The sequence below is a fragment of the Oryctolagus cuniculus genome, chromosome 9 (genome assembly GCF_964237555.1).
Source record: "Oryctolagus cuniculus chromosome 9, mOryCun1.1, whole genome shotgun sequence".
Taxonomy (NCBI): domain Eukaryota; kingdom Metazoa; phylum Chordata; class Mammalia; order Lagomorpha; family Leporidae; genus Oryctolagus; species Oryctolagus cuniculus.
In genome coordinates, this window is record NC_091440.1 from 130,256,861 (window position 1) to 130,282,704 (window position 25,844).

Genomic DNA, 25,844 nt, shown 5'->3' on the forward strand with positions numbered 1-25,844 from the left:
GATTTTTTTTTTTTACTACTGATCACTCAGAATTAGGGGATAAAATAAACTCTATAAATGCAGTTTAAAATTGATTACAGAAATTCTGAAATAAAATGTGATTTCCTGAAAACAATAAAATTAATTTTAGCTGGGTATCTTGACCATGGAAGGTTTTCAATCATAGGAAAAAATTACAAACAGTTAAGAAAAAAATGATAGATAAAACAGTAGAAGATGGCCCAAGTGCTTGGGCCCCTGCACCCATCTGGGAGACCCCCAGGGGGCTTGGGGCTCCTGGCTTCGGATTGGCTGTTGCGGCTAACTGGAGAGTGAACCAGCAGAAAGAAGACCTCTCTCGCCATGTCTGCTTCTCCTTCTCTCTGTGACTCTGACTTCAAATAATCTTTAAAAAGAAAAGCTTAAATGAGAGTACCTAATCCAAGAAAATATGAGATATCAAAGGATGGTTAAAAGACCACTTGATTCAAACCACATGTCTATCAACGAATGGCTCAACATTTTTCTCCTTACTGTTTCTGATGAAATTTAAACAATGTGTTACAGACATCAGATTTACTTTTAAGTTCATACGTGGAAGGCTCTAAAATTATTTTTCCACTTTTGAATGTTTTCCATTTACAACATGTTCTTTCTTTTGGTAGGTACGATGGTTTGTCTTCTGTATCAGTTGAGATAAACTATAAAACCTGGATGTCTTGGGGCAGGCATTTAGCCTGGTGGTTAAGACACTGGGTGAGACACCAGCATCCCACCTCAGAGTACCTGGATCTAGTATCTGGCTCCAGCTTCCTAATAATGCAGACCCTGGGAGGCCACCAGGATGGCTCAAGTACTTGGTTCCTGATGTCCATGTTAGAGATCCACACTGAATTCCTATTTCCCGCCCTGGCCTGTCCCACCACAGGCAAGGTAGGCCTTTGTGGAGTCAACCAGCAAATGGGTGCTATTTCTTTCTCTGCCTCTAAGGTCATAATGATTTAAAAACCCACTTGGCGACACACTGTGTTGCCATGAAGGCATTCTGATGATATGGTTGACATGTGTAAGCAAATGATTTTACAGAATAATACCTGGTTTGTCAGGTTTCTTGACTGCACCATCAAATCCACCTGAGTGTCCAGCCTGCCCACCTGTCTTGCCAACTTCACACTTGCCAGTCCCTACTGCTGTGGGAACTCATTTCTTGAAATATGTGTTTGTATCCATGTGAGTCTATCTTCTGTCTCTCTGGAGAGCTCTAACAGCAGGAATCCATCACAAAAACACTTTTCATAAGTCATTAAGATGGTTATCATTTAAAAGTCTCTGTTGTTTCCTATTATAATCTTCTGAACTGAAATCAATCCATCATATATGGTATTCAGATAATTCAACCACACAAGTGTAGATTTCTCAGTACATGTAAAGTACTGTGAGATCTATAATACACACACACACACAAACACATACCTATTAAGTCACAGTGAAAGACTTCCTTTTAATTTGGAAACAATACACATGTACAATAGAGTATGATTTGGGGAGTGAACCAACGGAAGGAAGACCTTTCTGTCTGTCTCTCCCTCTCACTGTAACTCTACCTCTCAAATAAAAATAATAAAATCTTTTCAAAAAATTGAGCTTGTGCTCAGAAGTTCAAATGAATAGGCATTCTTCAAAATGCATTCAGAAAATTGTAAGTAGCTCAGTCTTTTCCTATAGACAACACATTTTTTAAGGGTAAGATAAAGCAAACAGGAAGAGCATATACATTTGCTTTCACTGTTTTTTTAAAGATTTATTTGTTTGTTTGAAAGGCAGATTTACAGAAAGGCAGAGAGAGAGAGAGGTCTTTCACTCCTTGGTTTACTCCCTAAATGGACACAGTAGCCAGAGCTGTGCTGATGCAAAGCTGGGAGGCAAGCAGTTCCTCCAGGCCCAAGGACCTGGGCCATCCTCCACTGCTTTCCCAGGCCACAGCAGAGAGCTGGATGGGAAGTGGAGCAGCCGGCACTCAAACCAGCACCTATATGGGATGCCAGCACTGCAATTGGCAGCCTTACCTACTACACCACAATGCCACCCCCTGCTCTGACTTTCTTAAAAAGAACCTTTAATAACTGCTACATAATGTGCTTCTAGACATCCACTCAGTGCTCACTTAGATGGACGTGTTACTAAGTACTGATGAAATTTATTAAGTGACAAAATGCACAAGAAGGTTTATGCTAATAGAGGTCTCCTACATGATAACTATGGCATCTTCCTAGATACAGAAACAAATAACACTTTGTCTTTGAGTTGACAGAGTTTTTGAATGAGAATTTTGGGTTCAGAAGAAATTGTCTATTTCATGAAATTTTAGAAACAAAATTGAACACACCATTCAAAATCAAAATAAGGGACAATGGCACTTCCCTTACAGATGCATAGTGATCACCCGGACCTTTGTACTGGATTGGAGGGAGTTGATGCACAACAGCCACCTTTTTAAATTTTTTTATTTTTTAAAAACTTACAAAAATAATTTTAGATTATAGCTTATTTTTAAAAACTTTATAACTTTTCCAATAGCAGCTCCTCCTATGTTGGAAAAGTTACATAGTATTAGACAAAATGTAAAAAAAAATAATAGAACATCACGGGACCTCATGGTATATCATTTATATTTCACAACAGAATTTTGTACCAGCACAAAAACCAAAATTGATTTGTAAAACTGATGAGCACATTTATAGTAACTAGCATGAATTCAGACAAAATTAAGTCTGTCATCTTTCCCTTATTTTATGAAAAAGTGATCTGATATGGGAGTATAAGAGATTCAGCTATAATTTATTCTAGATTAAAGCATTTTAATTCTGCTCTGACAGCCATCAATAAGCCAGGGAAATATATTATAAACAGAGTTATTTATGGAGGCTAGTATTGTAAGCTAGGGTATATTTTTTCAAGTTATCCATTAGTGGACTGTGAGAACAATTTTGTGGGACAAGAGCTGAATTTAAAAAACTACAGAGGCTAGTGCTGTGGCTTAGTGGTCTAAGCCTTCACTTGTGGCACCAGCATTCCCTATGGGCTGGGGTTCACATCCTGACTGCTCTTCTTCCAATCCAGCTCTCTGCTTACAGCCTGCCAAGGCAGTAGAGGATGGTCTAATACTTGTACCCCTGTACCCACTTCAGAGACCCAGAAAAAGGTTTTAGCTCCTGGCTTCACATTGGTGTGCCACTCTGCCCATTGTGGCCACTTGGGGAATGATTCAGTGGATCCAAGATCTGTCTCTCCCTTTGTGACTCTGCCTTTTAATAAATAAAAATCTTAAGAACTCTGGGCTGGCGCTGTGATACCAACATAGAGGTTCTATGAATTCCTGAAGGCATGGAGACAAAGGATTAAAAGGTCTTTTCAGTGAAATAATGGCAGAAAACTTCCCTGGTTTGGAGAAGGAAAGGGATATCCAAGTTCAGGAAGCACATAGAACTTCTAACAGACATGACCAGAAAAAGTCGTCACCACTATACACTGTAATCAAACTAATCACAGTAAAACATAAAAAGATTCTAAAATGCCCAAGGGAGAAACGCCAGATTACTTTCAGAGAAATCTCCAAATAGACTCACAGCAGACTTCTGATCAGACTAGGACAGACTAGGACCGAATGGCGAGGTATAGTCCAAGTCTTAAGAGAAAAAAAAGTCACCCCAGAATATTATACCCTGCAAAGCTCTCCTTTATGAATGAAGCTGAAATAAAATCTTCTATAACAAACAGAAATTGAAAGAACTTGTCACCAGCTGTCCAGCCCTACGAAAGATGCTTTTAAGGAGCACATTTTTAAGGCTGTGCTGCACACAGAAACACAGAACCTTGGTCATCACTACCAAGGAAGTTAGAGGAAGCAAATCTTTCAGTAAAAGTTCAAAGGAAATTCAAAGTTAAATTAGGAGTATTTTTGGAAAAATGGAAGGGCAAAGTCATTACTTATCAGTAGTCACCTTGAATGTAAATAGCCTCAGCTCTCCAGTTAAAAGACACAAACTGGCTGAATGGGATCAAAATTAAGTTATACTTGCTGCCTACAAGAAACACATCTCACCAACAAAGATGCATGCACACTGAAAGTGAAAGGTTGTAAAGATATTCCATGCCAACAGAAATCAAAAGAGCTGGTGTAGCCATCTTAATATCAGTCAAAATAGACTTCAACACAAAAAAACTGTTAAAAGAGACAAAGAAGGCAATTATATAATGATTAAGGGATTAATTCAATGGGAAGATGTAACTAAACATTTATGCACCTACCTACAGGGCACCTGGCTATTTAAAAGAAATGTTAGGTAATTTAAAGGGAGACTTCGACTCCAATAAAAATGTACTGGGGGACTTTAATACTCCAATTTCAGCAGTGGACAGATCAGATAGAAAATCAACAGGGAAATATCAGATTTAATCAACACTATAAACCAGTATGGACCTAGCAGATATATACAGAACTTTTCATCCTACAGTTGCAGAATACACATTTTTAGCAGTACATGGAACTTTCTCTAGGACTGGCCTCATACTAGGCCATAAAGCAAGTCTCAGCAAATTAAAAAAAAAATTGAAATCATACCACGCATCTTCTCAGACCATACTGGAATGAAACTAGAAATCAGCAACTCTGGAATTCCTAGAGCACATGCAAACTCATGGAGACTGAACAACATCCTCCTGAATGAATAGTGGGTCATAAAAGAAATCAAACATTTCTGGAAACAAATGAAGATGACAACACAACATATCAAAACTCATGGGATACAGCAAAAGCAGTCTTAAGGGGAAAGTTTATAGTAATAGGTGTCTACATCAAGAAATTGGAAAAGCATCAAAATAATTGAGCTATCAATGCATCTCAAGGATCTAGAAAAACAAAAGCAAGCCAAATCCTTAATTAGGAAGAGAAATGACATAATTAAAATTAGAGAAGATATCAACAAAAGTGAATAAAAATACAAAAGAGCAGCAAAACAAAAAGATGAATTTTAGAGAAATTTAACAAAATAGACACACCATTGCCCTACCTAACCAAAAAAAGGAGAAAGACGACCCAAATCAATAAAATTAGAGATGAAAAAGGAAATGTAACAGCAATTACCACAGAAATAAAAATAATCATCAGAAACTACTACAAAGAGCACTATACCAATAAACTTGGAAACCTAGAAGAAATGGACAGATTCCTGGACATAGAACCTACCTAAATTGAGCCATGAAGACATAGAAAACCAAAACAGACCCATAATCAAGAAAGAAATTGAATCAGTAATAAAGGACCTCCCAACAATGAAAAGCCCAGTACTGCATGGCTTCACTGCTGAAATCAGACATTTTTTTTTAAGTTTTTAAAAAGATTCATTTATTTATTTGAAAGGCAGAGTTACAAATAGAGAAAGACAGGAGTAGAGAGAGAGACGGTAGGGAGGAGGGAGAGGGGGAGGGAGAGAGAGACAGAGAGATATCCTCTGTCCACTGGTTCAGTCCCCAAATGGCTGCAACTTCCAGGGCTGGGCCAGGCCCAATCCAGGATCCAACAACCTACTACGGTTCTCCCTTGTGTGTGCAGGGGCCCAAGCACATGGGCTGTCAGCCACTGCTGTACCCGGGCGCATCAGAAGGGAGCTGGGTCAGTAGTGCAGCAGCCGGGACTTAAACTGGTGCCCCCATGGGAAGCCGGCACTAAAGGCAGCTGCTTTACCCACTACTTCACAGTGCTGGCACCAAAATTCTACCAGACATGTAATTAAGTTATTCAAAACAATTGAAAGAGAGGGGATCCTCCCAAATTCTTTCTATGAAGCCAGTATCACCTTAATATCTGAACCTAAAAAAGATGCAACAGAGAAAGAGAATTACAGACCAATTTCCCTGATGAATGGACATAAAAATACTCAAGAAAATTCTAGCCAGTCGAATCCAAGAACACATCAGAAAGACTATCCACCCACAGTGGGATTTATCCCTGATATGCAGTGATGGTTCAACATTTGCAGGTCAATCAGTGTGACACATCACATTAGCAAACTGCTGAACAAAAAACAAGATTATCTCAATAGATGCTGAGAAAGTATTTGAAAAAATACAGCACACTTTCATGATCAAAACTCTTAAGCAAATTGGGTATAGAAGGAACATTCCTTAACACAATCAAAGCAATTTTCTGACAGACTTATGGCCATTGTCACATAGAATGGGGAAAAGTTGGAAGCATTCCCACTGAGATCCAGTACCAGACAGGGATGCCCACACTCACCATGGCTATTCAGTATAGTCCTAGAGTGTTAGTTAGAACCATTAGGCAAGATAAAGAAATCAAGGGATAAATATTGGTAAGGAGGGACTCAAACTATCCCTATTTGCAGATGACATGATTATATTAATAGGGCACCCAAAAGACTCCAATAATAGACTACTGGAACTCAGAAGAGTTTGGTAAAGTAGCAGGATATAAAGTCAATAAAGAAAAATCAATAGCCTTAGTATATAGTCAATGCCATGGCTGAGAAAGAACTTCTAAGACCAATCCCATTTCACAATAGCTACCAAAACAATCAAAGGCCTTGGAATAAATTTAATCAAGGATGCCAATGTACTCTATGATTAGAATTAGAAAACTTTAAAGAAAGAGATAAAAATGAAAAAAATGGAAAAATCTGCCATGTTCATGGATTAAAAGAATCAATATCCTCAAAATGTCCTTTCCTCGAAAAGTAATTTACAGATTCAATGCGATACCATGAAAATACCAAAGAGATTCTTCTCAGCTGTAGAAAAAATGATGCTGAAACTCATATGGAGCAACAGGAGACCCCGAATAGCTAAAGCAATTGTATACAACCAAAACAAAGCCAGAGGCATCACAATACTACATTTCAAGACTTAGTACAAGGCAGTTATAATCAAAACAGCATGGTACGGGTACATAAACAGATGGATAGACCAATGGAACAAAATAGAAATACCAGAAATCAATACAAACATCTTCAACCAGCTTATATTTAACCAAGGAGCCAAAACCAATTCCTGGAACAAGGACAATCTATTCAACAAATGGTACAGAAATATGAAGCAAGTCTCCTACCTTAAACCTTAAACAAAAATACATACACCATGGATTAAAGATCTAAATCTACAACCCAAAACCATAAAATTATTAGAGAACAATGGAGAAACCCTGCAAGACATTGGTACATGCAAAGAGTTCTTGGAAAAGACCCCACAGGCACAGACAGTCAAAGCCAAATTAACAAATGGGATTACTTCAAAAAACACTCAGAAAAGTGATTAAGCAGCTGACACAATGGGATAAATTATCTGCAAATTATGCAGTTGATAAAGGATTAATACCCAGAATCCACAAAGGGATCAAGAAACTGCACAAGAGAAAAACAACCCAGTTAAGAGATGGGCCAAGGACTTAGACAGACATTTTGCCAGAGAAAATCCAAACGGCTAACAGACACATGAAAAAAATGCTCAGGATGACTAGCAGTCAGGGAAATGCAAATCAAAACCACAATGAGCTTTCACCTCACCCAGGCTAGAATGGCTTTCATACAGAAATCAACAAACAACAAATGGAGGCAATGATGTAGGGATAAATGTACCTTAATCCAATGTTGGTGGGAATGTAATCTGGTAAAACCAATATGATAGATAGTTTGGAGATACCTCAAAAATCTGAATATCATCCTCCCATATGACCCAGCCATCCCACTCTTCAGGATTTATTCAACAGATATGAAATCAGCAAATAAAAGTGTTATCTGCACCTCCATGTTTATTGCTGCTCTGTTTAGGTTGATTCTATGTCTTAGTTATGATAAAGGTCCATCAGCAGAAGAATGGATAAAGAAATTCTGGGATATGTACTCTAGGGAATACTACCCAGTAGGAAAAATAAATGAAATCCTGTCATTTGAAACAAAATGGATTAGTGTGAAAAGAATCATGGCGAAAAAAGCCAGTGCCAAAGGGACAAATAGCACACGTTCTCCCCGATCTGTGACAATACAGCTCCTAAAAGGAAACCTGTAGAAATGAAATTGACACTATGAGAATCAGTGACTTGAACAGTCTTCATCATGACTGTCAAGGAACAGTTTATTATTATTATTTTTTTTTACTATTTTCTTTTTCTGTTTAATACCATTGGTTGAACTCTTAACACAGAATGGTTCATATATGTTTAAATCCAGTTGAAAATAGATCCCAGTAAAAAATAAGAGTGGGAGTAAGTGAGGGAGGAGATGTACAGTTCGGTACACATTCCCATGGACTTAACCCCAAGAGTAAAGCTAAAAACTTGCCATGGGACTCCAAGTCCCATTATGCTGGGTGGTACTAATGTCATCTTCAAGTGATCATAGTAAGTTTGTAATTGATCATATAGATAGGATTATATGTCAAAGGGATCACATAAATAAGACATAGTGTCTGATAATAACAACAGATAGAATTAAAAAGGAGGGAATGTTCCAACTTGGGAAGCATCCACCCAGAACTACAGAATGACAAATGCTCTAAATAGCACTCTTACCTCAGAATCAGCCCTTAAGGCATTCTGCCCATGAGAGCATTTCAGTTTTGGAAAGTAAAGACACTGGCAAAAAGTGATCTATATGAAGGATCTCTGTGCGTGAGAGCCAGTGTAAAGAAGGGACCATCAAAGTAGGAGATACTTTACTCTAAAGGGAAGCAAGAACTTCCATTTTGCTTATGGCCTTGTCTAAATACTGACGGAGTTTGTGGACTCAAAAGGCTTCCATAGCCTTGGAAACTCATGACAAGAGCCTTGGGGCCAGCGCCGTGGATCAATAGGCTAATCCTCCGCCTAGCGGTGCCGGCACGCCGGGTTTTAGTCCCGGTTGGGGCGCCAGATTCTGTCCCGGTTGCCCCTCTTCCAGGCCAGCTCTCTGCTGTGGCCAGGGAGTGCAGTGGAGGATGGCCCAAGTGCTTGGGCCCTGCACCCCAGGGGAGACCAGGAGAAGCACCTGGCTCCTGCCTTCGGATCAGCGTGGTGCGCCGGCCGCAGCGCGCTGGTCGTGGTGGCCATTGGAGGGTGAACCAACGGCAAAGGAAGACCTTTCTCTTTGTCTCTCTCTCTCTCACTATCCATTCTGCCTGTCAAAAAATAAAAAATAAATAAAAAAATAAAACAAATAAGTGAATACAAACATTTAACATTTTGCTCTAGAACATGCTTGGAATTACAGCAGCCATGCAGTGCCATCAGTACTACATACTATGCACAGGAAGAGCTATGCAAATTTATAAAAGTAGCTCTTACACTAGCCAGAGAGGTTCTAATGTGTCTCTGTATCACTGAAAGCTTCCAGTGGTCATCTGAGTGCCATTCTGTCTCACGTTACTGCTTCTAGAGAATGCAGTATTAGAAGTGAATGAGAGCACCATGAGCCACGTCACCATTCTCTGTTCCTTTCCTGGAACAGAGACAGGTCCTAACAAAACACTTTCAAGATTTTATGCAAAGATCTTAGCAAAGTGTCAGGAAAGCTGGGTGCAGATCCCGTGTATTGTGTACATTCCCCCTCTGTTACTGGAGGCGGATAAGAAGAAAGCAGTTTCCCTGGTGGGGTCCTGCTTGAACAGTGTCAGGAGTTCACTGTGCTATGGTACAGGACCTGACCTGTGCTCTACTGACCTTGCCACGTGGTTGATCACAGGGGCGAAGTTGGTTGGCCCGTACAGCTGCACAGATTTCAGACTCCTGTAGTACGCCTCCATCACCCCCTCAATGCCATCACAGTAGGGGTTTTGAGGGTTCCCATTCTGTGGAAAGTCACAGCAAAACAAAACATGGTGAAATACTGTAGTCCCTCTGAAGACCAGCTAAAGAAGAGGATGGTTAGAAACACAGACACATGTAAAGGCATTGTGTACCAACAGGTGTTTGTGGGTTTCTAACAGATAAGAAATTATGTGATCCACATTGGAATATGCAGCGATCCGAAACACACTCAGTCATCAAGGAAATGCAAATCAAAACCACAGTGAGACACCATGTTGCTCCTGTTGAATGGCTATTACCAAAATGAGAAAAGATATTGGTGGTGGGAATGTAAATCATCACGGCCATTGTGGCAAGCAGCACAGAGGGCCCCGGTTATGCAGCAGTCCCACAGTGGGTACATGCCCAAGAAAACGACAGCAGCCTGTGCAAGAGGCAGCTGCACTGCTCACAGCAGCCAAGAAATGGGAGCAAACTCTCTGCCCACCAACTGATGAATGGATAAAGAAAATGTGGCGGTGCAAACACACGTGGAATAGCATTTGCCCAAGAACCAGAATGAAGGCCTGTGAATCTGCAGCAACACGGATGGAAGTGCAGGTCTTTTATTATTATTATTTTATTTTATTTTTTATTTTTTGACAGGCAGAGTGGACAGTGAGAGAGAGAGACAGAGAGAAAGGTCTTCCTTTGCCGTTGGTTCACCCTCCAATGGCCGCCGCGGCCGGAGCCGGCGCACTGCGCTGATCCGATGTCAGGAGCCAGGTACTTCTCCTGGTCTCCCATGGGGTGCAGGGCCCAGGGACTTGGGCCATCCTCCACTGGAAGTGCAGGTCTTTATGTGAAGTGAAGGAAGCCAGGCACAGAAATCCAGTGCCTTGTGCTTTCACTCGCACAAATGCTGATCTCGGCAAAGTTGAGAGGAATATGGTGGTACTCAGAGAATGGAATGGGCAAGAAAGGTTACGAAAGGCTACTTAAGAGGTACCAAATTACAATTAGGAAGGAGTAAGAGTGTCAAGTCTTACTGCTTAGTGTACACACACACACATACACCTCCTCCCATATATACTGATGATATAGGTAAATAGATAGTGATAATGTACTATGTATTTTCCTAAATATTGAACTAGAGAAAAGGATTCTGGATGTTTTCACCATAAAGAAAAGCTGGAAATTTGAGGACTCAGATGTGCTTATCCTGACTGGACATCACACAATATATACCTGATGCTCAAAAATATGTAGTTTTTATGATGTAATTAACATTTCAAAAATTCAAGATAGCTGCTTCAAGAATTAGGCAAGATTTTTAATGATTGTAAAAAAGGCTGAATACCATAACATTTTAAATTTAATAATGTCTTAATTTTACATAGGTTTGAGTACATGTAGAGGTGAATATAAAAAAAAAACCTGAAAAGTGGAAAAGCAAAGTATTTACATTAGTTTTCTCTCTCTGCTTAGATAACTAGCAGCTCTCAGCTCATTCCTTAACCTATTCTGTGTATCTGCAGTTTCTCTGTAGTGATCATCTAGTGACATCAGAAAAATAATGCCTCAGGTTCAAATTTTAGCAGGTTGAAGGGAAAACGTAAAATATCTTCCATGAACGCATTTCAGGCCTGAGCTGATAACCCTAACTAGAGCAGGTTCTGAGGGAAACAAAAAGCATCAAGACAAGTGACAGGGAAAGACCAAAGAAACACATCCTTGTTGTTCCAGCGAGACAGATCTCGCTATGGAGGGGCTCCTCTTCTGGGGACAGCACTAAGACAGGAAAACTTAAACCTAGGCACCTCACCCAGCTTTCTCATAGGCTCGGTCATCGCGAGGTCTGATTCCCTCCGTCCAGGTTTCATAAAGAACATAGATCAGAAAGGCCGTTCGTTACATGTTGCAAATTAACTGTCTCTGAAGTTAAACCCATTTGTGCTATAGCTTAACATGATGCACATTTATTATCTGACACGGTTCTGGGGGTGTCAGGAATCCAGGAGCAGCTTCCCAGGGTCAATTTTGAACAGGACCTTTCATGAGGCCGCAGCCAAGAAGCTGCCCTGGGCTGCAGTGCCCCCCCCTCCCCACCCCGCCCCAAGCTGGATGGGGGACGGAGGATCTGGTACAGGAAGTTCACTTACACTGTGAACTCTCTCTGCCTGAGAACTCTCACAACATGGCTGCCAACGAGCTCCTGGAGCAAGGACATGTCCCAGTGCCTTTCATGAACCGGTCTAAGGCTGCATACTCTCACTTCCACTGAAGTCTGCTACTGTTTGCTAACTTAATATTCCAGTTGGTTCACAGTCAAGACAAGGAAACTAGCTTCCATTAGTGGACGAGGCAGCATATGAAACATTTCATGAATCTATTTTAAAACACCAGTAACAGGCCGGCGCCGTGGCTCAATAGGCTAATCCTCCACCTTGCGGCGCCGGCACACCGGGTTCTAGTCCCGGTCGGGGCGCCGGATTCTGTCCCGGTTGCCCCTCTTCCAGGCCAGCTCTCTGCTATGGCCAGGGAGTGCAGTGGAGGATGGCCCAGGTGCTTGGGCCCTGCACCCCATGGGAGACCAGGAAAAGCACCTGGATCCTGGCTCCTGCCATCGGATCAGCGCGGTGCGCCGGCTGCAGCGGCGGCCATTGGAGGGTGAACCAACGGCAAAGGAAGACCTTTCTCTCTCTGTCTCTCTCTCTCACTGTCCACTCTGCCTGTCAAAAATAAAAAAAAAAAAAAAAAAAAAAAATTAAAAAAAAAAAAAAAAAAAAACACCAGTAACAACAGCTACATTTAAATACAGCCATTTTAGGGGCCGGTACTGTGGCACAGCAGGTTAAAGCCCTGGCCTGAAGACCCGGTATCCCTTATGGGTGCTGGTTCTAGTCCCGCTGCTCCACTTCTGATCCAGCTCTCTGCTGTTGCCTCAGAAAGCAACAGAAGATGGCCCAAGTCATTGGGCCCCTGCACCCACGTGGGAGACCTGGAGGAAGCTCCTGGCTCCTGGCTTCGGATCACTGCAGCTCCAGCCATTGCGGCCATCTGGGGAGTGAACCAGTGGATAGGAGACCTCTCTCTGTGTCTCTACCTCTCTCTGTAACTGTATCTTTCAAATAAATAAAATAAATCTTTTAATACAGCCATGTTAGCATGTATGTTTTTATCTGTGGAATCACAGTAATTGGTACTTTATAACTACAGTTTGCTGAATTCTGCTATATCAAGTTTCATAGGAAAATATTTACATACAGAGAACTTAAAAAATTTTGTGGAAATGCAATCAATGTATAAGCTTATTTTGGTCAAAATTTTTGAAATACTCACATAGCTTTTTTATAATATTCATTTTCTTGGACTTTTTGAAGACTCACATATACCATCTAGGTTCTCAAAATAATCTTTCAGAGGCAAAGTACTACCGTTATTCCTACATTACACCTAAGCAATGGAGGTAAAGTACTACACTGACTCCTACTTTGCAGCCAAGCAATGGAGATAAAGTACTACTGTCATTCCTACTTTACAGTTAAACAATGGAGGTAAAGTACTACCGTTATTCCTACTTTACAGCCAAGCAGTGGAGACAGGGAAAGTTTAGATCCTGTGCCCAGGGTCACACTGCAGAAATGGGAAAGCGAGGACGTGAACTCTGGCATGTCAATCCCAGGGCTGTATCTGGGATCTACCTTCTGAGCCACACTGGGAAACCCTCAGCACACAAGGTGGGGGATCCCAGAAACTGAGCCGGATGTCACTGATTAGATGACGATTTATTCCCCTATTTTCCTTTTCATTAAGTTTTGTCTTCAAATATTTTTATTAATTAACCCTCATGTAATTTCTTAAGGCATAAAAATAATGACATCTTTACATTACAAAATTGGTTCTGTAAGCTGACAAAATGTAACATTTAATATTTGGCACTAAAGCAGTTGAAGGTTGGATTTGATGTTAATGTGAGCTGACCTACTTAAGCTTCTTTTAAATAAAATTTTATGGTGCTCTTTTCCCTTGATAAGGTAGGAAGCTAATTAAAATTAAAACCTATTACTGATTTTGGGCATACAGAATGTATTAAATATCTTCCTTAAGGGGACAAGTGGAAACTAGGATGATGAGTCTGAGCTACTTTCTGATCAGCATTACAACATTTTGACTGGGGGATTAGTTTCTATTTCTAGGAGGCTACATATTTCCTCAATTCCTGTGGAACCAAGATGCCGGCAGGGCCACCACTTCTCTCTGTTGTGGTAGAAATATAACTACTGTGCATTCCAGTCATCCTTTGGAATGTTTGAAGCACCGAGTCTGAATCAGTCCTAAATCAAGAGTAAGTTGCTCCAAGTTTTTTTTAGCTTAGATGATAAGAATAATTCATATGTAAAACTGTTTCTTCAGTTTCCTGTAAGCTTTCTATTCTACTGGGATTGTTCTATTTATTTTACAGTTACTAAACTGAAGTTTCTCTCCCAATGCCAAAGTTGCAATAAATTATAAAAAAAGACTTTTAAGATCTGTTTAAAAACTAATTTCTTGAAATCACTATGCAAGCAATCAATGTAGACTTATAAAAACAAATTAAAATGAATTTATAGGTATCTGACATACACTTAAAATTGGAATACTTTGGTTTTTTTTAACTTTTATTTAATAAATATAAATTTCCAAAGTACAGCTTTTGGATTACAGTGGCATTTCCCCCCCTGTAACTTCCCTCCCACTCACAACACTCCCATCTCCTGCTCCCTCTCCAATCCCATTCACATCAAGATACATTTTCAATTACCTTTATATACAGAAGATCAATTTAGTATATATTAAGTAAAGATTTCATCAGTTTACACTCACACAGAAACACAAAGTGTAAAGTACTGTTTGATTACTAGCTATACCATTGATTCACATAGTACAACACATTAAGGACAGAGATCCCACATGAGGAGTAAGTGCACAGTGACTCCTGTTGTCAATTTAACAATTGACACTTGTTTATGGCATCAGTAATCACCCTAGGCTCTTGTCATAAGTTGCCAAGGCTATGGAAGCCTCTTGAGTTCACCAACTCTGATCTCATTTAGACAAGGCCTTAGTCAAAGTGGAAGTTCTCTCCTCCCTTGAGAGAAAGGTACCTCCTTCTTTGATGGCCCCATTCTTTCTACTGGGATCTCACTCACAGAGATCTTTCATTTAGGTCTTTTATTTATTTATTTATTTTTTGCCACAGCGTCTTGGCTTTCCATGACTTAAACACTCTCATGGACTTTTCAGCTGGATCCGAATGACTTAAGGGCTGATTCTGAGGCCAGAGTGCTGTTTAAGACATCTGCCTCTGTGGGTCTGCTGTGTATCCCACTTCCCATGTTGGATCGTTCTCTCCCTTTTTGATTTTATCAGTTAGTATTAGCAAACACTAGTCTTGTTTATGTGATCTCTTTGAGTCTTAATCATATCATTATGATCAATTATGAACTGAAACTGATCACTTTGACTAGTAGATGCCCTTGATACATGCCACCTTGATGGGATTGAATTGGAATCCCCAGGTACATTTATAACTACCATTTGGGGGCATGTCTGATTGAGCATGTGCCAAACTGTACATCTCCTCCCTCTCTTATTCTCACTCTTATATTTAACAGGGATCACTTTTCAGTTCAACTTAAATACCTAAGAATAATTGTGTGTTAATTAAGGAGTTCAAACCATAGTATTAAGTAGAACAAAAAAAATACTAAAAGGGATAAGCTAGTAAGTTGTTCCTTGACAGTCAGGACAAGGGCTGATCAAGTCATTGTTTCCCATAGTGTCCATTTCACTTCAACAGGTTTCCTTTTTGGTGCTTGGTTAGTTGTCACTGATCAGGGAGAACATATATTTGTCCCTTTGGGACTGGCTTATTTCATTCAGCATGATGTTTTCCAGATGCCACCATTTTGTTGCAAATGACCCAATTTCAATGTTTTTTTTTTTCTTTTTTACTAATGTATAGTATTCTATAGAGTACATATCCCATAATTTCTTTATCCAGTCTTCTGTTGATGGGCTTTTAGGTTGGTTCCAGGTCTTAGCTATTGTGAATTGATCTGCAATAAACATTAAGGTGCAGACAGCTCTTTTATTTACCAATTTAATTTCCCCTGGGTAAATTCCAAGGAGTGGGATGGCTGGGTTGTATGGTAGGGTTGTAATCAGTTTTCTGAGGAATCTCCAGACTGACTTCCATAGTGGCTTTACCAGTTTGCATTCCCACCAACAGTGGGTTAGTGTCCCTTTTTCCCCACATCCTCGATGGCATCTGTTGCTGGTAGATTTTTGTATGTGAACCATTCTAACCGGGGTGAGGTGAAACCTCATTGTGGTTTTGATTTGCATTTCCCTGATGGCTAGTGATCCTGAACATTTTTTCATGTGTCTGTTGGCCATTTGGATTTGCTTGTTTGAAAAATGTCTATTGAGGTCCTTGGCCCATCTCTTAAGTGGGTTGTTTGTTTTGTGGTTGTGGAGTTTCTAGATCAATTTGTATATTCTGGTTATTAACCCTTTAACTGTTGCATGGTTTGCAAATATTTTTTCTTATTCTGTCGGTTGCCTCTTCACTTTCCAGACTGTTTCTTGTGTAGTACAGAAACTTTTCAATTTGATGTCATCCCAATAGTTAATTTTGGCTTTGACTGCCTGTGTCACTGGGATCTTTTCCAAGAAGTGTTTGCCTGTGCCTCTGTCTTGCAGGATTTCTTTGATGTTCTCTAATAATTTGATGGTGTTGGGTCGTAGATTTAGATCTTTAATCCATGTTGAGTGGATTTTTGTGTAAGGTGTAAGGTAGGGGTCTTGCTTCATGCTTCTGCACATGGAAATCCAGTTTTCCCAGCACCACTTGTTGAATACACCGTCCTTGCTCCAGGAATTGGTTTTAGATTCTTGATCAAATATAAGTTGGCTGTAGATGTTTGGATTGATTTCTGGTGTTTCTATTCTGTTCCATTGCTCTACCCATCTGTTTCTATCCCAGTACCATGCTGTTTTGATTATAACTGGCCTGTAGGATGTCATAAAATCTGGTATTGTGATACCTCTAGCTTTGTTTTTGCTGTACAAGATTGCTTTAGCTATTCGAGGTCTCCTTTGTCTCCATATGAATTTCAGCATCATTTTTTCCAGATCTGAGAGAACGTCTTTGGTATTTTGATTGGTATCGCATTGAATCTATAACTTGCTTTTGGGAGAATGCACATTTTGATGATATTGATTCTTCCAATCCATGAGCATGGAAGATTTTTCTATTTTTTGGTGTCCTATTTCTTTAAGATTTTGTAATTCTCATCATAGAGATCTTTGATGTCCTTTTAAAGTTTATTCCAAAGTATTTGATTGTTTGTGTAGCTATTGTGAATGCGGTTGATCTTATAAGTTCTTTCTCAGCTGTGGCATTGCCTATGTATACAAAGGCTGTTGATTTTTGTGCATTGATTTTATATGCTGCTACTTTGCCAAACTCTTCTATGAGTTCCAATAGTCTCTTAATAGAGTTCTTTGGGTCCCCTAAATAAAGAATCATATCATCTGCAAAGAAGGGATAGTTTGACTTCTTCCCTTCCAATTTGTATCCCTTTAATTTCTTTCTCTTGCCTAATAGCTCTGGCTAAAACTTCCAGAACTATATTGAAAAGCAGTGGTGAGAGTGGGCATCCCTGTCTGGTACCAGATCTCAGTGGAAATGCTTCCAACTTTTCCCCCTTCAATGAGATGCTGGCCGTGGGTTTTTCATAAATTGCGTTTATTGTATTGAGGAATGTTTCTTCTATACCCAGTTTGCTTAGAGTTTTCATCATGAAAGGGTGTTGAATTTTATCGAATGCTTTCTCTGCATCTATTGAGATAATCATATGGTTTTTCTTCTGCAGTTTGTTAATGTGTTGTATCACATTGATTGATTTGCGCACACTGAACCATCCCTGCATGCCAGGGATAAATCCCACTTTGGGTGGATGATCTTTCTGATGTGTTGTTGCATTCTATTGGTGAGAATCTTATTGACGATTTTTTGTGTCTATGTTCATCAGGGATATTGGTCTGTAATTTTCTTTCGATGCTGCATCTTTCTCCAGCTTAGGAATTAAGGTGATGCTGGCTTCATAGAAAGAATTTGGGAAGATTCCCTCTTTCTCGATCATTCTGAATAGTTTGAGAAGAATTGGAGTCAGTTCTTCTTTAAATGTCTGGTAGAATTCAGCAGTGAATCCATCTGGTCTTGGGCTTTTCTTTGTTGGGAGGGCCTTTATTACTGTTTTAGTTTCTATCTCTGTTAAGGGTCTGTTTAGGCTTTCTATGTCTTCATGGTTCAATTTTGGTAGGTTGTATGTGTTCAGGAATCTATCCATTTCTGATAGATTTCCCTGTTTGCTGGCATACAACTCTTTTTAGTAATTTCTGATGACTATTTCTGTGGTGTCTGTTGTTACATTCCCTTATTCATCCCTGATTTTATTGATATGGGTCTTGTCTTTTTTATTTAGTTGGGCCAATTGTGGGTCAATTTTGTTTATTTTTTCGAAAATCCAGCTCTTAGGTTGGCTGATCTTTTATAATATTTTTTATTCAATTCTGTTGATTTCTTCTCTGAATTTAATTATTTCTCTTCTCCTACTAGATTTGGGTCTGGTTTGCTGCAGTTTTTCTGTACCCTTCAGATGCACTGATAGCTCAACCTCTTGGTGCCTTTCTAATTTCTTCATGTAGGCACCTATTGCTATAAACTTTCATCTTAACCCTGATTTTGCTGTATCCCATAAGTTTTGGTATGTTGTTTTGTTATCCTCATTTACTTCCAGAAATCTTTTGATTTCTATTTTGATTTCTCCTATGACCCAATGTGCATTCAGGAGCATGTTGTTCAGTCTCCATGTGTTCGCATATGCTCTAAGGATTCCTGAGTTGCTAATTTCCAACTTCATTCCACTGTGGTCTGAGAAGCTGCATGGTATGATTCTAATTCTTTTGAATTTGCTGAGACTTGCTTTATGGCCTAGTATGTGGTCAATCCTAGAGTAGGTTCTATGTACTGCAGAGAAATAATGTGAATTCTTTAAATGTAGGATGAATAGTTCTGTAGATATCTGTTAGATCCATTTGGGCTATAGTGTCGATTCAATCTGCTGTTTCCTTGTTGATCTTCTGTCCGGTTGATCTGTCTATTGCTGAAAGTGGAGTATTGAACTCCCCTAGTACTATTGTATTGGAATCTAAATCTCCCTTTAAGTCCCTTAACATATTTTCAATAAACTGGTGCCCTGTAATTAGGTGCATATACATTTATAATAGTTACATCTTCCAGTTGAATTGATCCCTTAATCATTATATAGTGTCCCTCTTTGCCTCAACAGTTTTTGTGGTAAAGTTTATTTTGTCTGATGTTAACATGGCTGTGCCAGCTGTTTTTTGATTTCTGTTGGCATGGAATATCTTTTTCCAACCTTTCACTTTCAGTCTGCATGATTCTTTGTTGGAAAGCTGTGTTTCTTGTAAGCAGCAAATAGATGGGTTTCGTTCCTTAATCCATTCAACAGTCTATGTCTTTTAACTGGGGAGTTGAGGCCATTAACATTCAGTATGACTGTTGATAAGTAGTAACTTTACCCTGACATTTTCCCAAAGATATTTCTAATATATGCTTTGAACTTCCTGAGATCTTTTACTGGGAGGTTTTCTTCCTTTACCTTCTTCAATTCTGATGGCCGTGTTTCTGTGTTTCTGTGTGTAACACATCTTTAAGCATCTTTTGCAGGGCTGGATGAGTGGTGAAAAATTCTTTCAATTTCTGTTTGCTATGAAAGGTCTTTATTTCAGCTTCATTCACAAATGAGAGCTTTGCAGGATATAATATTCTGGGCTGGCAGTTTTTCCCAATAATACCTGTGCTATATCTCACCATTCCCTCCTAGCCTGTAGGGTTTCTGATGAGAAGTCTGCTGTGAGTCTAATTGGAGATCCTCTGAGAGTAATATGGCATTTCTCTCTTGCACATTTTAGAATCTTTGTTTCACTCTGGTGAGTTTGATTACAACGTGTCGTGGTGAGGATCTCTTTTGGTCATGTTTATTAGGGGTTCTATGAGCTCCTGTACTAGGATGTCTCTGTCCTTCTCCAATCCCAGAAAGTTCTCTGCTAGTATCTCACTAAAAAACCCTTCTAATCCTTTCTCTCTCCATGCCTTCAGGAACTCCTAGAGCCCGAATGTTGGTTTTTTTAATAGTATCCTATAGATTCCCAACAATATTTTTTAGTTTTCTAATTTCCTTTTCTTTTCTTGGTTTGACTGTATATTTTGCTGTGCTCTGTCTTCTAAGTCCGATATTCTCTCTTCTATCTCACTGATTCTGTTTTTAAGGCTCTCAAATGCGTTTGTCATTTGTTCCATTGAATCCATCATTTCATTTTGATTTCTCTTCAATATCACAATTTCATGTTCTACTAGATTCGATTCTTCATTTCATTGATTCCTCCTTAAGATTTCATTTTCATGACAGAGATTTTTTATCCTGTCCAGTATGGATTTCTGAAGTTCATTAATTTGTTTTTGAGAACTTCTAAATGTTCTTATCATAAATGTTTTGAAATCTGTATCTTGCACTTCTTCTATTGCATATCTTCGTAATCTTGTATTGGAGTGTCATGTTGATCTGGGGGCATCATAATGTCTTCCTTGTTCCTGTTTCCTCGGTTTCTGCATTTGTTGTTTGGCATTGTGGAGATATTCTTTGGTTTCTTTTTATTTCCCTTGCTGTGGTGGCTTTTCTTCTTATACTATGACTCTAGATTATGTGGACTATCTCTAGAGGCTTGTGGTGGGTGAGGCCAGAGAGCTCTGTTCAGTTCTGTTCTTCAGGGCTAAGGGTGTGTCAAAGGTGACACACCCAGGTTTGGTGTGGTAAATTCTCTCTCTCTCTCTCTAATTCAGAAGGGAAGTAATTCTGCTCAGCTCAGCTCTTCTCCTTGAAGGAAATCAGTGCCTAATCACTTGCCCCAGTGGATATATTATTCGTCTTCTCTATCCCAAGGACCAAACAAGGGATCTGTGTATTCCTCAGTGTAAGCTTGGATTCCCCTGCAGTGTCTGCCAATGGGTTGCCAAGGTTACCGAGTTTGTGGCGTTTCCCACCAAGAATACGTCTCAGGCACACTGTGAGTTCGCCCACACACCCTCAGTTGTTTTTTTTTTTTCCAAGTCCCAGTTCATAAGCTCCACACATTCACTAGGTCTTAACCTCCTGTTATTTCTCCCCACCAGAGCCAGGTTTTTCTGCTTGCCTGGGGGGTATGCTCAGCCCTAAGCTGGCACAGCTGTTACATATGTCCAAAATGATCCCTGCTGTAATGTTTTCCCCACCTTTGTAAGGTGAGTGGAGAGAGATTCGTGTCCATATTGGTGCCTTTTATTTTTTTTTCTCTCTTCTAGTTAGGTTGGTGAACTTTCCCCCATGTGGCTTCAAGCCTCGTTCCCTCTAGACTCTTCCTGCCGCTTTTCCCCCAGTGTCTCCAGCTACTGAAGTTTTGCCTCACCTCCCTTTTTATTTTTATTTTTTTTTTTTGACAGGCAGAGTGGACAGTGGGAGAGAGAGACAGAGAGAAAGGTCTTCGTTTTTGCTGTTTTTGCCGTTGGTTCACCCTCCAATGGCCGCTGTGGCCAGCGCATTGCGATCAGCGCACCGCACTGATCAGATGGCAGGAGCCAGGTACTTATCCTGGTCTCCCATGGGGTGCAGGGCCCAAGCACTTGGGCCATCCTCCACTGCACTCCCGGGCCACAGCAGAGAGCTGGCCTGGAAGAGGGGCAACCGGGACAGAATCTGGTGCCCCGACTGGGCCTAGAACCCAGTGTGCCAGCGCTGCAAGGCGGAGGATTAGCCTAGTGAGCCGCGGCGCTGGCCGCCTCACCTCCCTTTCCAGTGCTGGTGCATAGACTTGGTGGCTGGGGTCCCGAGCTGTGGGTGCCCGTGCCCTCCACATAGGTCCACCATGTCCCACTAGTTCCCGAAGAGTTTCCTCTGCAGTTTTTTTCCTGACTCTTCCCTGAGACTACAGTATCTCCACTTTTTTTTTTTTTTAATAATTTTTTGACAGGCAGAGTGGACAGTGAGAGAGAGAGAGACAGAGAGAAAGGTCTTCCTTTTGCTGTTGGTTCACCCTCCAATGGCCGCCGCAGCCGGCGCACTGTGCTGATCTGATGGCAGGAGCCAAGTGCTTCTCCTGGTCTCCCATGGGGTGCAGGGCCCAAGCACTTGGGCCATCCTCCACTGCACTCTCTGGCCACAGCAGAGAGCTGGCCTGGAAGAGGGGCAACCGGGACAGAATCCGGCGCCCTGACCGGGACTAGAACCCGGTGTGCTGGCGCCACAAGGTGGAGGATTAGCGTAGTGAGCCGCGGCGCCAGCCAGTATCTTCACTTTTATTAAACTATCTTTTCCCGGAGTATCAGTGTGCTCCCTCCCTATTTTGCCATCTTGGAGCTCCTCTGGAATACTTTGAACATAAGTGCATTTAATTTTGTTGTTTATTAATGAACAGGGAAGTGCATATATTATTTTGAATTTCCACATACATATATATGTATTTTCCACTTATAAAATAGTGAGCAGTAACTTGTATAGCACACAGAAAAGCATAAAGCATTAACATAAAAAGCATAAAGCATAATGCATTAACAGCAAGCCGCAGGCCACCTCACCATCTACGCGGGACTGCCCGACTTGCTTGTTTCCCTCAGTGTGGCTCCCTCAGGAATTGTACTGGGGATCTGGATTCACTGCATGCAAGGAGCCTACAGCCTCACCGTGATGCTTCCCTGCAGGGCTAACAAGCCAACACAATACTCAAGGGAGGCTCTCGGGGTTCTTGCTCTGCTCCTGCAGAAATGGCGCAGCCCACGGACTGCTTACCATGAGGAAACAGAGACTTCTTCAGGGTCTCTTGATTATTGTTAGTATGCAGTTGAAAGAACAGGCATATACATAAATATTAAATTGCATGTTTTCTATAAATGCTAAGATCAGTGTGCAGGAGCAATCACTTGGACAGGTGTGGTGTTTCTCTATTAATCAACATGCAAGACCTCCATTAATAGGCCACTGGCCACGTGCCATGAGAAAGATCTCATCCTGAACCCCACAATATACTGTCTCCAGTTACTGGCCCACCAGGAGTGACAGTGGAAGGAGAACAAGACCCATTCTCTTTATAACTGGAAGTGCCGAAGCGATGATTCCAGGAAATCATTCATTTTCCTTCCAATCCCCTTTTCTTTTCCACAGTATCTATTCCTATACATAGCTCACCTTAAAGGTGTCGCGGACACCCTTCTGTTTGAGCAAACTTTAGTGTGAACATTGGCATTCACCCAACGTCACTCACTAGGGTTTATCCAGGCGACTATTTGATTTCAGTGAGATCAACAGATTAATGGTAGTGAACATACAACAAAGTCTTACCACGGAAATATGAGGATTTGTCAGCACCAAAGAGTTCATTAATTGCTGTTTTCAGTACCTATAAATATGAGGGTCCTCAAAAAGTTTGTGGAAAATGTCTATTATGAAAAGTGACAAATGGGATTTCAAGGCTTTTGGCACCAAAATAAACACTTTTTAATTCTATGATTCTGTGTTTAAAAAATACCCTCTAACTTACTACAGTGATTTAGGATGAGATCAAGACAAAGTATTTTGGCAAGATTAAAATAAAATTTTGACTCTTTAAAAACCTGTTTAATCCTTTTTAGTTTGACCTAGCCAAGAAACGAAAAGTGCTTTGAGAAAAGTTAGAGAAATGTAATCATGAGGTAATCTTAAAGTTCAGGCATTATCAGTACCATATTCATTTTTGTTTTCATCATCAATCTGGGAAACTATTTTTCATGGATTTAAAAGGCTATGACCTACATCAGAAATGTTGGAACTGGGTCTGAAGAACAGTTAAAGCTCCAAGTAATGGAGCTCCTTCCCTCGCAGTACATTTTTGTGTAGGTTTCGTTACAAGAAATCCATGTGGAGATGAGAAAAAAAGCAGGGGGAGAGACAAGATAAAAAGATAAATAGGTTCGAGGCGGAGAGGAATTACTGTAGTTTAGCACAATTATCCCTTTGCTTAGGCTTTAAAACAGCTGACAGCCTTCATGCTGAGGCATATTCAGAAGTAGGACCGTGTGCAGTGTTTTCATGGTCTTCTAAGTTTCTGGGAGATTTTAATTTCCTAATACACAACAGAATGCATTTTTATGTAACACTGGGAGCGTGGGATGTGGCCTATTTCATGGAAGAACGAACTGAATCCTAAAGCACACTTTTCCTGAAGTTACGTGCAAGATGAAGAGAGGGGCCAAAGTACAGAAATGAAAATGTAAAAATACTCCTGTTCGTGTTTGAGGAACACGAAATCTAATCACACAGGTTAGGTCCTGCTTCTAGAAGCACAGGGTGCACCTCATGGCATTAATAAGGCATGCCTAACAAGAGAGGATTATGGGTGCCTCTGTAGGATGTAGTGCAGTCATGATTAGGAGCATGGATTGTGCAACACTGACCTGGGTTCAAGTCCTGTCCCTGGGAACCCTGCTCAGCTTGTGTGTGCATGGTGCATCCAGCTCAGAGTGGTCTCAGGAAGACTGTGTAAGAATGAGTATAAAGTATGTGGCTCAATACTCCTTCACCGAGTATCCACACCTTAGCTTTGTTTCACTTATGCAGACAAGGGAAGGGCTTTGACTGGAAGCCATACATAAGCACTAGGAAGCAGTAGAGGTGAGGCACCATCATCCTCACCAACATATTCACCGCGCTTGTCGTCATCAGCCTGGGAAGGTATTTTTTCACAGTTTGGAGGCATGGTTTCTCCTAGCCCATTCTGTGCTCCTCTAACAGAAGACCCCAGGTCGGGTGACTTATAAACAACGGAAGTGTATTTCTCAAACCTTGGGAAGCTGGGAGGCCTGAGACAGGGAGGCCAGCAGGTCTGGTTCTGGTGGCGGGTGAACCCTGGGGGTGGGAGGATTGCCGTGACCTCACGTGGCAGAAGGCCAAAGGGCAACAGCCTGAAGTTTCCACAGAGTCTATAACATCCTTCAACTCATTTGGGAGGCCAGACTGGCCTTATCTCCCCATAGAGATCCCACCTCTGGGTGGACTTCGGGCCTAGCAGTTAACATACCGAGTTGGGACACCCACACCCCATACCAGAGTGCCTGGGCTGGACTTGAGCTGTGCTCCAGTGGGTAGCTGATCAATGACTCAGTCCCTGCCACCCACAGGGAAGACCCAGGCTGAATTCTAGGCTCCCAGTTTTGGACTGAGCCAGGTCTAGCCATGTCAGGTATCTGGGGAGTGAACCACTGGGTGGAAGCTCCCTGTCTTTCTGTCTCCCTAACTCTCAGAGAAATTTTAAAAATTAAAAAAGGTCTCACTTTTATCACTATCACATTGGTAACACCTGAACCTCACAGGGGACACATTGAAACCATAACACTACGTTTATTGCAGCTCAATTCCAATAGCTGAGACATGGAATCAACCTAAATGCCCATCAACAGTAGACTGGATAAAGAAATTACGGGACACGTTGAAATCTTTGCTTAGTATATACTAAATGAATCTTCTGTATATAAAGATAATTGAAAATGAATCTTGATGTGAATGAGATGGGAGAGGGAGCGAGAGATAGGAAGGTTGTGGGTGGGAAGGAAGTCATGAGCGGGGAGGAGCCACTGTAATCCAAAAGCTGTACTGTGGAAATTTATATTTATTAAATAAAAGTTAAAAAAAAAACTTCATAAAAAAAAAGAAACCATAACACTGCCACTCGCTAAGAGTTTAAATCTGGGCTACAGAACCAGAGAAGCTGCAGATGATGATGATGATAGTAATAATAATAATAATTCCTCCTACTAGTATGTATTTGCATCATGCTCTTTACAAGAATAAATATGGGGCTAAGAAAAGCAGAAAAGAGGAAAATCCAAGGAAGAGAAAAAGTAATGCTGAGGTTACTCAGCCTTGGGAGTCTGGCTGAATGAAGTCTGGCAGGT

The 25,844-nt window shown here is 40.8% G+C and overlaps 1 protein-coding gene across 4 annotated transcripts in view; it reads right to left on the reverse strand.

Moving 5' to 3' along the window:
* The window catches only part of CPNE8 (copine 8), a 263,087-nt gene that overhangs the window by 20,200 nt on the left and 217,043 nt on the right, over positions 1–25,844 (reverse strand). For all 4 annotated transcript variants that reach the window (XM_051850927.2, XM_002712675.5, XM_070049629.1 and 1 more), the window contains one exon: positions 9,689–9,816. In XM_051850927.2, coding sequence (XP_051706887.2) covers positions 9,689–9,816 — 128 coding nt within the window. The remainder of the gene's footprint in view (positions 1–9,688; positions 9,817–25,844) is intronic.